Source organism: Magnolia sinica, chromosome 18 (genome assembly GCF_029962835.1).
Source record: "Magnolia sinica isolate HGM2019 chromosome 18, MsV1, whole genome shotgun sequence".
Lineage (NCBI taxonomy): Eukaryota > Viridiplantae > Streptophyta > Magnoliopsida > Magnoliales > Magnoliaceae > Magnolia > Magnolia sinica.
The window spans coordinates 50013699-50029534 of NC_080590.1; the positions used below are offsets into that span (position 1 = coordinate 50013699).

General features: G+C 40.8%; 2 protein-coding genes across 5 annotated transcripts in view; one reads left to right on the forward strand and one right to left on the reverse strand.

Moving 5' to 3' along the window:
• Positions 1–9386, forward strand: part of LOC131233969 (ubiquitin carboxyl-terminal hydrolase 8-like) — a 48021-nt gene extending 38635 nt beyond the window's left edge. For all 3 annotated transcript variants that reach the window (XM_058230881.1, XM_058230882.1, XM_058230883.1), the window contains one exon: positions 8076–9386. In XM_058230881.1, coding sequence (XP_058086864.1) covers positions 8076–8207 — 132 coding nt within the window. In that variant the 3' untranslated portion in view covers positions 8208–9386. The remainder of the gene's footprint in view (positions 1–8075) is intronic.
• Positions 9387–12157: 2771 nt separating this feature from the next.
• The window catches only part of LOC131233120 (nuclear pore complex protein NUP1-like), a 30500-nt gene continuing 26821 nt past the window's right edge, over positions 12158–15836 (reverse strand). For both annotated transcript variants that reach the window (XM_058229724.1, XM_058229723.1), the window contains one exon: positions 12158–14700. In XM_058229724.1, coding sequence (XP_058085707.1) covers positions 12864–14700 — 1837 coding nt within the window. In that variant the 3' untranslated portion in view covers positions 12158–12863. The remainder of the gene's footprint in view (positions 14701–15836) is intronic.

Sequence of the window (15836 nt, forward strand, 5' to 3'; positions counted from 1 at the left end):
TGTAGGCCACAAGTTTTGGATGAAGCTAATATTTGTATTTTTCCTTCGTTCATTTCTGCTTGAACTTATCAACGAGTTGGATAGAAAATAAACATTACGGATCTGCTTGAAGTAGGCCTTAGAAAGTTTTTAATGGTGAATATTCAATCATCACTGTTTCTTATGGTGCAGTCCACCTAAAATTTGGACATGCTCAATTTTTAGCAACTTGACCTAAAATATTCTGGAAAAATGAATGGACAGAGCGGATATACTAAATGTCATCAAGGTGGGCCCTATAGTAAGGGTAACACCCAAAGAATTGTTACCCAGATAACACCTAATCCGCCTCTGATTGCAACTTGGATGAGTCCCCCAAACCAGCGATATGTGTGGGACCGCCGACCATAGGGCCCACCTCGATGAATGAATTATATATCCACGCTGTTCATATGTTTTTTTTAGTTTATTTTATGCCATGGTACCAAAAATGAATAAGATAAAAGTTTAAGGTGGACCACAGTACATGAAACAGTGATTAATGACCACTCTGTCCATCCATGTGTATTATGTATCCACGTTGTTCATATGTTTTTTAGCTTATTTTTGTATCCACTCCTTCCATCTGTTTTTTCAGATCATTTTATAGCATGATCCCAATAATTAAGAAAATCCAATTATCAAGTGGACTATACTCAAGAAAACAATGGTAGTTGAATGCGGTACTATTAAGAACTTCTCAGGGTGCACCTTAATTTTCCCTATATTTTATTAGGCATCCAATCTGCTGATAACTTCACATAAGTTTGAATGAAGAGAAAAAAACAGTTATCAAATTGATCCAAAACTTTTTGTGGTCCACTAATGGTCAATCACCATTGTTTCATTTGGTATGGTCTACCTGGTTATTGGATCTGCTTCATTTTTTTGGATAATGTCCTAAAATGATATGGAAAAATAGATGGACGGGGTGGAAACTGAATATAGTTGTCTTAGTTCAATGGGACAACGCATAGCTTAGTCCCTATACAAAGGAAACCTATTATGTGCCCTTTTTTTTGAGATTTTATTATTTAAAAGTGTGTATTAAGGTCTTATTTAATAATCCTCGAAGTTTCATTGAAAAATTCAACCATTTTCCCAATGTATCCCCACGTTTCCCAAAAAGTGCGATAAATTACGTGATACAAAGGATATATCCCGTGCGATAACCAACACATATCTGTATCACAAGGGTGCGGTACATTGCGCGATACTGATACTTAAAACACTGGTGGTAGGGATAGGGCAACTCAAGATATGGAGGATCTCCTCGTGACGAGGTTTGTGCATGAAAAGGAAGAAACATAGAGCCATGTTGGACCGACTTATGATGTCCATCGACAATGCTAAAGCTACAATCAGAGTAGCTCGCTTAGGAATCGATATAGAGGATCTTAGCAGCATTGACCGCAAAAGCTGGGAAGAGGCTTGAGGATAAACGATGGGAAAGGCAGAGTTGAGGAAGAAGGTGCACGATTGGCTGGGTGCTCCAGCAAACTATCAGATGGAGGAGAGCAAGCGTGGCAGTCAAAGAGGGGAAAGGCAAGGCAAGGCAAAGGTCAGCGACGCAAGGGAGACTCCACATGACACATGGCACATTGTACGAATGCATGAAAGAGACAGATGAAGTATGAAATGAGATATGTCAGCAAGAGATGATTGTTCTCGACACATTAAATGAGGAAGAGGCGTCGGGCGACGATTTAAATATAGAGTCAACACATGGCGTTGGAAGACTATGGAGTCTGATAGAAAATGATGTCTTGGAGGCGGAAGAGAGTGTCCGCTCAACACATGGCAAGCCTTCCACCTACATGCTAGAAATAGAGGACGTGTGGCTTGAGCACCGTCATCATGATATGACATTCGGCGCATTAATTCAGGAAGAGGAGCGTGACGTCACTTAGCTTATACGTGGTGATGGAAGCATCAAGAGAGAGGAAGTGGGAAGCATTTCTGAGGCTCGGGAGACAGGCTCAGCCGAAAGCTAGCTCAGCTCGCCTAAGCCAACAGATCGCAACACGGGTCAGGGAGAAGCCTTTCTCATATAAGCAGGTAGTTGCGAAGTAAAGGGATGGATTATACGTGGTCTCACTCAAGACAGGTGCCTCCTCGACATGTCTCTAAGGTAGGTGTGGAGATGCCATCAAGTTAGGCAAGTGCGATGATTTTTGACATGTTTGGCCAATCGTGTCATCTTAATAAAGATCCCCTCGTCAACAATATCATCCGACAGAGTGTCAAGCCGTCTCAACGCAGAAGACAATGGAGAGGAACTCTCTTCAACGGACCTCTTCTGAGCATTCTACCAGGGCCTACTTCCACTGCTCTTCAATGGAGCTAGTGGAGCTTCAACATCCGGTCTGTGCCATGAACTTAATGGAGCCATAAGACGTGTTAATGATCCATGGTGCTACTTCCATGGGACAATTGTCAAGCTTGGAGGATCTGCTCTTTGAGGTTTTGGAAATCACCCCTATTTAGGAATTAAGAGAAAGGCATGCAATGCAACCAAAAAAATTCAATGTGTTATACCAATTCAAGTAGAAGACATTGGTCAAGAAGATAGAGATATGACATAGACAAAGGGGCGATATATTTTATGGGTAAAAAGATAGGGGTGTCCTTTTGAGACTGTGAGGAAGACTACATCAAGCTTTTCAAATTGGTGAAGGAGCATGAGGCTATCAAGGGTAGAAGAAAGTTACCGAGGCCCATATGCTCTATCAGTTATGACTCTAGGGGTTCCAATAGATCTGGAAAAAAGGGAAGGGGGCAATCACTATGTCATAATGAAGATGTTGAGTTGGAACCAATGTTTTAAATAGCATCCATAGCATAGCTACAATGCTATGTAGCGTTAGCAAATAGCATAAATCCCTTGTAGCATATAAATAGCATCCGTAGCGTAGCTACAATGTTAGCAAATAGCATAAATCCCATGTAGCATACACTACAGAGGTCGTAGCGTATGTAGCATCGCTATGGGGGTCGGAGCGTACGTAGCATCGTAGCGTACGCGTAGCATATGTAGCATACACTGTTTTTTTATAAACGATAATTGTATTTTGTATTTTGTACATAATACTCTCAACTTGTGGGATTTTAATTTCTTTTCATGCTTGTGACTTGTGGTTTCAATTAGACATTATTAATCAAAGTGGTTTACTTAGAAAGTTGTTGATGTTATAATGATTTGATTTGGTTTATATATGTGGATTGCCTTTTGATAAATGATAATTAAGAACTTGTTTGAACATTCTTATACTTTTTAAAAAATGAACCATATTTAGGCATTTTTATATTTTTTTCTTACTATTTATCATATTTTTTCTATTTTTAAATTAAAAAATAGAAGTATCATGTAGCTTACGCTACACACTACAAAGGGTTGAATGCTACAAAACAGGCTACCGCTATTTAAAACATTGGTTGGAGCATTAGGAGGTTGGGATGCAAGGAGAAGAGGGTGCATGTTAGAGACCTATGCAAATTTGCCATAGTTCAGTTGGTGACCTTGCTGGAAACAAAATGCAGAAACTGGATCAGAATCTACTAGATTCGGTTTGGGGATTTAAAGAAAAACAATGGGTTGCATTAGACGCAGAATGTGCAAAAGGGAGCATAGTTTTGATGTGGGACTCAAAATTGTGGAAGGTAGAGAACTCGTGGTGCAGCAAATTCTCAATTTTGGTTCAATTAAAAGGTCGCTTGAGGTGCAAGTTAGGTCTTCACTTCAGTCTATGGTTTGAACCTCGGAAATCTTATGTTAGAATTCTGGGCTGAGCTCGATAAGATTTGATCCAGATGTCAATTTTCGTGGGTAAGGGGGGATTTCAACCTAGTGCGATTTACATTTGAAAGATCAAATGAATGCAAAATATCGAGAAGTACGTGTCATTTCTTGAATTAGGTGGACAAACATGAGCTGGTAGGTATCCCTATAGGTGATGTAAAATATACATGGAGCAACGGACAAGAAAAACCTATGATGTTGAAGCTTGACTGATATTTGCTATCTTTAGATTGGGTAGATATGTTCCCACATGTAAAGCGAAGAGGCCTCCCAAAACCTGTTTCAGACCACTGTCCAATATCTCTTGAGGTAGAAGAAGAAAATCGAGGCCCAAGACCTTTCTGATTTGAGCTGATGTGGCTGAATAGAAAGCTTTTCAGATCGAGTAAGAGATTGGTGGTCTTCAATGCAAGTTGACAGCCACGAGGGATTCAAGTTATTTAAAAAGTTACAGTTACCCAAAAGGCATCTAGTAGAGTGGAAAAGGGAAGTATTAGGGAAGAGGGAAGCCGAGACCAAAGATATTCAGATTCAGATTCATGCTCTTGATGTGAAGGAAGAGGGCGGCAAGCTATGGGCAGAATAAAGAGAAAAAGGGATAAAGCTATACCAGGACTACTCCAGTAGGCTCATGGAAGAAGAGATAAAATGGAGTCAACAATCTCTCACCTCATGGTTGAAGGATGAGGATAAAAGCACAATTCTTTCACACTATTGCAAGTGCTTGTGCTAGACATAATGAGATTCATAGTGTGATGGTGGACGGTAGAAAAATCGAAGACAAAGCACAAGTATGGGACACCATTGTTCAATGCTATGAAAATCTTCTATCGGATGAAGGTTGGAGGAGGCCAAGGTTAGATAATTTAGCAATTAGCATTCAACCAGCTGTCATTGTTGGATGTAGAAAGCTTGGAGAGGCCAATGTTGATGGAAGAGGTAAAAGAAGTGGCATCAATGTGGGGGGGATAAAGCTCCGGGCCCGAACGGATTTCCCTTAGCTTTTTTCCTAACTTTTTGGGATCTAATTAGGGGGATCCGTTTAGTTTTGTTTCTGAATTTTGGAGGAGGTTGCCTTTCTTTGGAGCTAGGGGCCTCATTTATTGCTTCTATTCCGAAGAAAGAAGAGGTGGCGAGTATTTGAGACTATCAACCGATCAACTTGATTGGAGGGCCGTATAAAATACTAACAAAGATTCTCGCCACGCGATTTCTAGCAGTTTTGCATTAGGTCATATTGGAATCTCAAGGAGCTTTTTTTTTGGGGGGGGGGGGGGGAAGGGGGAATTGGAAATGTCTAGTCTAACTTACCTGTGTAGTACATGTCACTATTCAAGTGCCTAGCCACAGTGGTTGGAAGATTAAATCAGTTGAGAAGGAATTTTCTTTGGCAAGGAGCAAAGGTGAGGCACAAATTCCACCTTCTAAAATGGGACAAGGTATGCAAGCCATATGAAGAAATCAGAAATGTCTAGTCTAGCTTACCTGTGTAGTACATGTCACTATTCAAGTGCCTAGCCTCAGCGGTTGGAAGATTAAATCAGTTGAGAAGGAATTTTCTATGGCAAGGGGCAAAGGTGAGGCACAAATTCCACCTTCTAAAATGGGATAAGGTATGCAAGCCATATGAAGAAGGGGGTGTAGGAATCCAAAGGTTGAGGTAGATAAATGAAGCCCTCCTCGGCAAATGGCTATGGCGATTTGGTAGGGAGGAAAGGAGTTTATGGCTAAAAGTAATAGCTAGCAAGTATGGTCTCCAGATCGATGGGTGGTGGGTCAAAAAGTCATCGCTCTATAAGGCATCGAGGGTGTGGAAGGGGGTCTCATCGGTAAAGGACAATAAGGCAAGCATCCGCTTGACGTGGGGAGATGAAAGTGGGATCTAATCTTGGAAGAATATCTAATTAGGGGAGTTCCCTCTTAGCATGAAGTTCCTGCTAATAGCTAGAAGACCTCTAGGCGAGCTCGAACTGATAGAGAATAGCAAATTAATCCCTTTATCTCATAGCTCAGGCCCCAAATCCATGGGTTAGGTCCTCAGCCGAGCCCTCCTCGTCAGCACCAAATCCATGGGTTCCGCCCCCTTGTAGGCCCCAAATCCATGGGCTCCTTCGCCTCACACGAATCACCCGCCTCACACGGGCCCCAAATCCATGGGCTATGCCGGCCACTCACCCCGATTGTGCCCCTGCATCCCATAGGCCACCCCACTCGAGCCCGGTGTAAAAATGCCCCCGCATTAATGACCCCCGGTGAGGAGTCTCGAACACGAGACCTCCCGCTTTGATACCAATTCGATGCAGGACAATTAACCACTTGCTCTAAAAGCTCGTACTGATAGAGCATGACGAACTAATCTCTTTATCTCATTGCCCAGGCCCCAAATCCATGGGTTAGGTCCTCGGCCAAATCCCATTAATCCCTTTATCTCATAGCCCGGGCCCCCAAATCCATGGGTTATGCGGGCCACCCACCTTGAGTGTGCCCCTGCATCCCACAGGCCACCCCACTCGAGCCCAGTGTAAAAATGCCCTCGCATTAATCTGCTTAACGTGGGGAGATGAAAGTAGGATCTGATCCTGGTGGGATATCTAGTTAGGGGAGTGCCCTCTTAGCATGGAGTTTCCGCTAATAGCTAGAAGACATCTAGGCGACCATAGCCACCGGCATATCCTTTTCAGGTTGTTTTGTGGTTTTGTCTCCGTCGTGCTGAAGGAATTTGTTGGATGTGAAGGCAGAGTACTTGCGGCTTTTTGAAAGTCTCTATCGTCTCAAATGGCAGCCAGGTGGGGAAGACATAATGGTGGAGGCATTGGAGAAATTAGTAGTTTTCAGAGTCTGGTCTTTCTATGACTTGCAAGGGGATCCTACCCTGAGTTAGGAGGGTGGAAAAATGACGTTTGTCTGGTCTTGTTCCCCCCCCCCCCCCCTCTGGTGGCATTCATATGGTTGTCACAAGAAACAAGATACTAATCAAGTAATCATTGACAATATTCAGAAAAGGACAATGATCATTTTTAATTGTTGTGAGCTTTGCATGAAAGAGGTAGTGTCAATTGATCACTTGTTCATCCATTGCTCCTTCGCTTCAAAGGTGTGGGAAGGATTTATTGCTTTTTTGGGTCTGCATGGGTAATGATGGGTTCAATGCCTAGCTTCCTTTTGTCATGGTCTAGTTGTGGCATGGGGAAAAAAGAGGCTAAGTGATGGAAGCTAATGATGATGGCAGCTATATGGGCTATTTGGAGGGAAAGGAATGCACGGAGAGTCCATGATACAAGCCAATTGGAAGGGGAAGTATTCAAAAGGGCAAAAATGAACGTAAGCGGGTGGATTTCTTGTTTAAAGAATTTTGACCCAAATGATGGATCGATTCTAGCAAGATTGTAAATTTTGCAAATTTGAGCCCAGGCTTCTTCCGAATAAAGAAATTGTCATTTCCCAAAAAAAAATAAAAATAAAAATGGTAATACTAATAATAATAATAAACTGGAAGTGTGCAGCATGTAGACGACTTAGGCTAACATAATTACATAGTTCCAAAATTTTGACTTCTTCATTGAATTACATGGTATGACCATAATCTAAAATTTATGCTTCATTGCAAGAGAAATGCAAAAGAAATTTGAAAACAAAAAACATTTTTCAGAATATTTTTAGAAATTTCTAGAAAATAATAAATAAATTTATTAACACGGATCTAAGGTGAAAACTATTCATAACATATAATGTTACAAAGAAAAAAAAAATGAAAGAGAACTTTTTTCTTCACATTTCTAAACCTTTACAACTAGAAATATTTTATATCATTGATTCATGGATCTATCTCCAAATATATGGATCTATGATTTGGAGAGCTCAATACAACCACCAAATACTATTAAATATCAAAACAAACCTTTCGTGAGAAAAACCCCAAAAGAGGTTTTTGCCACGTCAACTTCAGCTCGCAATTCTTGAGATTTGGAAGCTTGTTTCTTCAAAACAGATGTCAAAGTAGGCTCCTATAATTTTCCTGTTCTCTAACCTTTCAACAAAGTTAGTAAAAGAATAAAAAAACCCGGATGAAAATGGGTTTCAAAACGCTATCCACACTAATAATGTTGTAAAGAAAGTCACACGATACATCAAAAAATAAAAATTGCCAAGAGGTAATGTGGCGACACTCAGCACCCAATAATTCATCTTATAGAATGCATGTTTGGGCATCTCGTGCACTAACATCTTTTTCTTTCTCCTTTTTTTTTTTTTTCTGTAGCATCAAGGGGATAACCAGTGGTACGAATTCGATGATAGCCATGTCTTTCCCGTTACTGAGGACAAGATAAAGACATCAGCCGCTTATGTTCTTTTCTACAGGAGAATCAGAACCAGCAACTCAAATACATGAGTCATACCAACAGCGTAAGATCTACCAGTGGACGCCTTCAAAAGCTGAAGTTATTACCCGTTTTGGAGGAGCGGCATTATATGATCCCGGACCCAAGGGAGTGGCTGATTTACTCATCATGTGTTCAGTTTGTACAGTTGCAGCCAATGGTTCAGGCATTCAGACCATTGGCCTGATAGGTCCCCCCCCCCCCCTTGGACAGATTGGGTCATGCCCTGAAGGGCTTCTCAAATAGGGCAATCCAAATTTGTGAATACAAACAGAAATTTTAATAGAGAATTATAGAAAGCTTCCATATTCAATTGAAAAAAGACCCAAGATTGGTGTCTAGGATCATCCAATCTTGGTTATTAGATTGGTTATTTTTGGGTCATGGTCCGCCAATCATGTGGCCCGACAGACCAACACTGTCTGAATCCTGGGCAGCTCTTGTATAAACTGAAAACCAAGCAGAGTACATATCCTTAGGCTGAGGATTATATAGTTCCTCATGGGAGGAAGAGAGAATCACCATGTAAGTTATTTAACTGCCCTCGTGTATTCATCTAAAAAAAAAAGTCATTTTATTGCCGTTTTCTAGATTGGGCCACCTTAGTTGAAGAAACCAAGTATCAGAGAGCAATCAAAAGGTAAGGTTCTTACCATATGCGCAGTCTGGTTCAACTTATGGAGCCCTGCTAATGGCACTGGTGTGAGCTAGACCGTGAAGGAGTCTTGTAGCAGGTGCCAACATGACATGCAAAAATCATGCCATTTATCATGTGACAACAACCATAATAATGCCCTAGTCGAAATATCCTGCATTCCATTCTTCAATTGCACTGCACTTGTACAAGAAACATGGATGGCTACCAAAAAAAAAAGAAGACCCAAAGGCTCCATTCAACATACACTTGTGGCCTACCAGGAGTGAATCGGCCTGATTCTGGGGTCAGGGCTGTTCTTGATAGGGCCCACCTGACAAAAGGCCCTGATCCCTCACATGTGCCACTTTGGCAATGTGGCAAGGGGTGTTCACCTGTTCCACATGTTGCTTGAGGTGTGTTTGAATTAAGCTTCCACTTGTGCCCTTTCAAGGGATGCTAGTGTTTCCTATCAACTTTATTGCTTGATTATTTAGTTGAATTATTTAAAAAGAGAAAAAAATAAAAGAAAAGAAAAGAAGGAAAAAAAAAAAAACACACACGCACAATGTTATTTCATAAGTAAATTGATAGAAGAAGGAAAGTGGATTATAAGGATGTAAGTGAATGTTACGTGGAATGAGATAGTTGCCAACATTAGGAAAGTGGCAAAAGATGTTTCGGGAGCATTTAGAAAGAAAGCTCGATCATACGAGGAAAGTAGGTGGAGAGATGTATAAAAAGCTATTAACGAGAAGTATTCATATTTCTAAGCCTTGTGGAGAGATGTATAAAAAGCTATTAACGAGAAGTATTCATATTTCTAAGCCTTGTGGAGAGATGTATAAAAAGCTATTAACGAGAAATATTCACATTTCAAAGCCTTGTAGAAGACTTAAAATGATGAAATTTTTAAGCGACATAGAAATGCTAAAAAAGAAGTTAGGCTAAACCTAAGGCTTACAATGATCCTTACAATGGATCAGAAATGAGAAGGTGAGATGTTTTCAAATCTGAAAAAATAAGAGAAAGGGTAGGGATTTAAATCACGCTACATGCATCAAGAGTGATAACCAAAGGATACTAGTAAAGGAAAATGAAACTAATGAAAGTTGAAAAGTCTATTTTCAAAACTTATCAAATGGTAGTCATTTTGTGATTGATCACATCGAACTAAAGCACTTAAGAAATTAGACGAAACTTGTAGCCTCATTCTAACACAGTTCATAAGAACTCTGAGAACATGGGGATATAAGAAACCATGAACTCAAAAGACAATGGAGATCATACATACATTCCTAGAGTTAGGAAATCCAAAGTGAAAAAGCTTAGAGAAAGATGAAAAAAGGAGAGGCCCACAAACCAGATGGTATACCAATTTGGGGTTTGGAAGTGTATAGGAGATATTGGGTTATTTTGGTTGATAAAGTTGATAAAAAAAAATTTATAATATCAAAGAAAATACCAAACAAATGAAACTTGGGAGAAACAAAGCTGTAGAAACAATCTTGAGATTAAAATTATGAGCTACACTATGAAACTTTGAGAGTGAGTATTGAGCAAAGACTAAGGCATTGGACAAATGTATTAGAAAATCTGTTTGGTTTCATGCCTAGGAGGTCTACTAAGGAAGCTATTGTCTTAGACAATTAATGGAGAAATATAAGGAGAGCTCCACATGGTCTTTACTGACCGTATAGAAAACATATGACAGGTTCTTAAGAGTGTTACTTTATGGATGTTGAAAGAAAGGAATTTAAAGAGGAATATTGGCATGATTAAGGATGTGTATGAGGGAGTGGTAACAAATATGAGGGTCACGATGGATGAGTTAACAACGCATTTGCAAGAAAGATCCCATGGTGCATATTGCTTGCAGCTGACATAGTTTTGATTGATAAAATGAGGGAGGGCATAAAGACAACTTGGCTTATGGAGAGATGCTTTAAAATTAAAGAGTTTAAAATTACTGGAACTAAAACAGAGTATATGGAGTACGATTTTGGAATATAGAAGAGTGAAAATGAGGAAATAGATTTTTTTTTTTTTTTTTTTTGAGTAAAATGAGAAATTAGTTTGAGGAATTCAAGCTGGAAAAATATAGAGATTTGGTTCTGGAGTTTTATGTGATGGTCATGTACTATCAAGAGGAAAATTTTATAGGTAGCTATAAGATCAACCATGCTTAGGACAAAATGTTGGGTAGTTAAGAAATAGCATGTTCATAGAATGTGTTACTGAAATAAAGATATTGAGATGGATGAGTAACAAAGCGAGGGAGGATAGAATTAGGAGTGAATGCATTCAAGGGAACTTAGGAGTAGCCCCGATAGGTAATAAGATAGGAGAAAAGACTCTTAGATGCTTTGGGCCCGAAAATTGATAACATATACTGATTTCTTGGCCTGAAAATTGGTAAAATCCCAATTTCCTACTCCATGGGCTGGGCCTTCACCACCCAAAATAATGACCCACAAGAAGATGATATTTAAGAACCCTTCTAACGTTTTATGTGGAATTTACTATCTTGGACAAGTATTGTAAATACACCAACCAAAAGTATTAATGGTCAATGATTGAAAAAGACATGGATGTTCATGAATACACACACACACACACACTTTTCCAATGCTTAAGATTTACAAATAATAGGGATGTCGACACCCACGTTTGGATTCTCTCCATCTAAACAGACCTAGCAGACTTGCAACTTGTAGTATATTCAATTACAATTTTACAACTAATGCATTCTTTACTTTCATGCACATATAAATACATTTTATTTTGTATATATTGAATCATTTACAAATTACTAAATACTGTAAACTCTAAAAACAAATAAAATCACTGCAGAATTAATACATTCCAAAAGCTGGATAGATATATGCTCTGAAACGTTCTGAACACAGAATATAACAAACGCCATTTCAAGTTTTTTTTTTTTTTTTTTTTCATGTGAATTTTTTCAGTTTGTTTTACTTGATAAAAGTTCACACCAATACGGTCACTGATACAACCAAAGTGCAGTAACATGTAAGATATATCCAGATTTTTAATATTGGCCAATTTCAAACTCAACCTTGCACGGATGGTTTGATTTTCCACAGTAATTCCCTTCTGGCACTTGTGGCCAACCACGGTAGTTGTTCTTAAGCCCATACATTACTTGCATGGTTTCCTGAATCCATTTCTTGGTCTGCTAAGAATGGTAAATTATCTAACAAAATCACATTGTGGAGCACGAGGGTCAGGAGAATACTGCCCTCAAATTTATCTAAGAAATAGCCACCAGTGGCATCACTTACGGAAGACGGGAGTAAAAAGAAATTTGATATCTGCTGCCCTCACATATATCACCTTTTAGTTTCTTTCTATATTACACCAACAAAAGTACACAACTCTAAAAGATCAGTGCTCATCCCGCTAACCAAACTGACAAAATATGCATTCTCTGATGCTCGCTACAAGTAAAAACCAAAACTGCAATGGTGTTACCCACAAGGCAGGCCAGAACAGACTGTAAGACAGAAAAGCAAAAGAAAGCGAAGGAGGCTACAGAATCTTGCGCCTGATAGACCAATTCATCTATGCCCAGAAGGCAGCTAGACAGCATAACTCTCATTTTAGAATGGCTAGCCACCACACACGTGTCAGGCCTTGGGCCAGCCCAATGCATGCAGGAATGCTAACTGCAGACGCCTATCTACAAACACCAAACAAGCGCCGCAAGCACAAACATGGCACACACTTGTGAGCTTGGAGCCCTGTTCATCAGGTGGGCCCGTGGTGATGTCCTGCCCCAAAATCATGCAGGTTTGGTCTTTGGGCAGGGCCACATACGAATGGACAAATCCGATTTTGGGGCTAAGGCCCATACGTGGTTGGGTCTGCCTGATGAATTGCCCAAGTCTTCCACAAGTGTGCCACGTACGCACATGTATGGCACTCGTGCTCAGAATCTGCAGATGTGTCTGCAAATAGCATTCCTCTGCAGCAGAGGCTCACATCAACTAACCATTAAGCCACATGGTTCCTACTTTTTCCGGAGCTTATTTCTTACTCTAACGATTCTGCGGCTTGACTTGTCGACGCTCCCAGTGCCCAATGAGAAACCTCCACCTGGCAACTCTAAACTACCAGTTGCTGGAAATGGAGATGGATGCTGAGGAGTTGCCGGATTCTGTTGACTGCCAAACTGGAAGGCTGGTGGCCCACCTGAAGGAGTGGCAGAACTGAAATTGAAATTAAACGGTGAGGCGGATTGAGCTGGTTGGTTGAATGCAGGGGCCACAGGCATAGACGCTTGGACTGTGTCCTCAGCCATGCTGTCCTCAACATTCATCTGGACATTTACTGGGGATGCTGATCTGAACCCAACAACTGGAATTGACGTCCCAAAAAGGGGCTGCGCTGGGGAGAGCAAGCTCTTAGTAGGACCAGCAGCTGCTGAAGTGAATGAGAATGGAGAGCTACTTGAAGCACCACCAGATGAACCGAATGTCAGTGGTGCACTGCTAGCAGCAGCAGCAGCAGATGCACCAAAAGAAAACCTCGTTGCTGGAGGGGAAGATGCAGGCGTACTACTGGCAGCAGTAGTGGATGCTCCAAAAGAAAACCATGTTGCTGGAGGAGAAGATGCAGGTAAACTACCAGCAGTAGCAGTGTATGCTCCAAAAGAAAACCCTGTTCCTAGAGGAGAGGAAGCAGGGAAACTACCAGCAGCAGTAGTAGATGCTCCAAAAGAAAATCCTGCTGCCAAAGAAGATGCAGGCGTACTACTAGCGGCAGCAGCGGATGCTCCAAAAGACAACCCTGTTGCTGGAGAAGATGCAGACTTACTACCGGCAGCAGCAGCAGATGCTCCAAAAGAGAACCCTGTTGCTGGAGGAGCAGTACCACCAGCAGCAGGAATTGCTCCGAAAGAAAACCCAGTTGCCAGGGAAGAAGATGCAGTGCCACTGGCTGGCTGACTTCCTGAACTGAATAAACTAGAACCACTGCTGCTGGAACTAAGAGAACCTGCACCAGCTAAAAAAGGTGCTGAAGAACTCAGTCCATGGCCAGAACCAGAGCCGAATGTTTGACCGCTGGGGGCCAATGATGCGAATGAGGAACTGCTGGAACCAAAAGAGGAAGACCCACTCAGTCCAAATGAAGGAGAAGAAGCAGATGACCCAAATGGAGAACTGCCAGAAGCATGTTGACTAGGTTTACTCTGTGTAAATGGCTTAGCGCTGCCAAACAGTGATCCAGCAGCGCCGCTGAAGGAAGTCAAGTTCTGAGACTGGTTATTGGCAGATGATGATGAGTTTGTGGTACTAGATGGGGCTGAAGCACTCAACCTGAAAACATTACTGCTGCCTGAACTTGTGAATGCAGAAGGCGATGCTGGAACAACAGTGCTGATTGTACTACTGAATGGTGATGCTTGCTTGGTTTCTATGAGTGCCGGCTTCAAGCCAGAAGTTGTTGAAGGTAGTGAAACTGAATTCGAATGAGCAACAGCTGCTGAAGTGGTGCCAAGCTTGAACATGGATGCTGCATGAAAAGTAGGTGCTGCTGCAGTTGAAGTAGATGGACTGCTGCTGCTAGAAGTTGTAGCAGTGCTGCTGGAGGAAATCAAGCTGACGTGAACTGCTGGCGTATTGGAAACTGAGGATGCAGTTGGAGTTGGGAAACCATTGCTTGGACTGGAATTGGTAGAAGCGCCAAAGGCAAAGAATGTTGGGGTGGTCGATGTTGATACAGCTGAGGCAACAACCTTTTCTGATGATATGTTTACATCTCTGGCCTTCTGATTTTTATCACTTCTACCTGATGATGTGGCTTCTGGTAGATTTATTGATGGAATTACAGTAGCAGTGACATTGCTGCAGGGCATACCCAAAAGATATGAGTTTCGAAGAAACTTTAACAATGCGACCCAAAACATGCAAAACTTTCAAAACATTAGTATCACCCATGGAAAACTTCGACTGTTCCTCCTTTCTTTCTTTCTATTGTCTATATTTTAGCTGGGAAGATAATGAATACTACAAAGTAATCCAACTTATTTCCACAACGCAAGATACGGATCTTACTAACATAAGAAATGCCTTCACAAGAGAGACAAAGGAAGTGTGTGTTCATGTGAGGGGGAGAGAAGGCTGGCAGCAACTCAAAATCCATTGTTTTCTGCGGTTAAAAAGATCGTCATACAAAGCTAGTCGCCTGTTTGGTAAACGCCTAAAAATGCATTGATCTCATTTTAATTAAGCATGATTATGTATTAGAGATTATGATCTCTAGCAAGAAATATGGTATTAGAGATCATAAACTCTAATACATAATTGCAATGCATTAAAATGAGATGTGCTCATTTTATGTGTACCAAACAGGTCCTTAGAGGTCTCTTTTTTCTCACATTATTCTGTTGTTGGATTACATAATTGGCTGAACCTGAACCTCCCCTTTAGAACAGCCATGCTTTAAACAACTGAACTAATGAGTGGTAGGCAGCCTAGAGTTTTCTCATCATTGAGGATGTAATTTAGCTAATGGATCCATGGTTTTGAATATCGGTATCAGTCGGCGCATCAGCCAGGTGGAAAAATGATATGATACGGCATTGCGTATCAACATCGGGGCCGTATCGGCCCGTATCAGTCATAAATTTCTTTAAGCAACAAAAATATATATATGAAAAAATATTAGAAAAATAGGGAAAATGAGATATCCAAGAATCTCTCTCTTTTGTGTGTGTGTGTGTGTGTGTGTGTGTGTGTGTGTGTGTGTGTGTGTGTTTTGACCATGTATTCAGTGGTGCATCGGTCCATTCTTTGATGAGAATGTTACTGTCGATTTGACTTGTTGAAGGTCAACTAAATGGGATCTAATTGAACACAAATCAAGCATGATTTGGTGAACTAGGGCCCACTACATTGAAATACAACAAAAAGAAGAAGAAAATATAAAAAAAATAAAAAATTACCCTTCTTTATGATTTTTTCCATAATGATCCACTTCG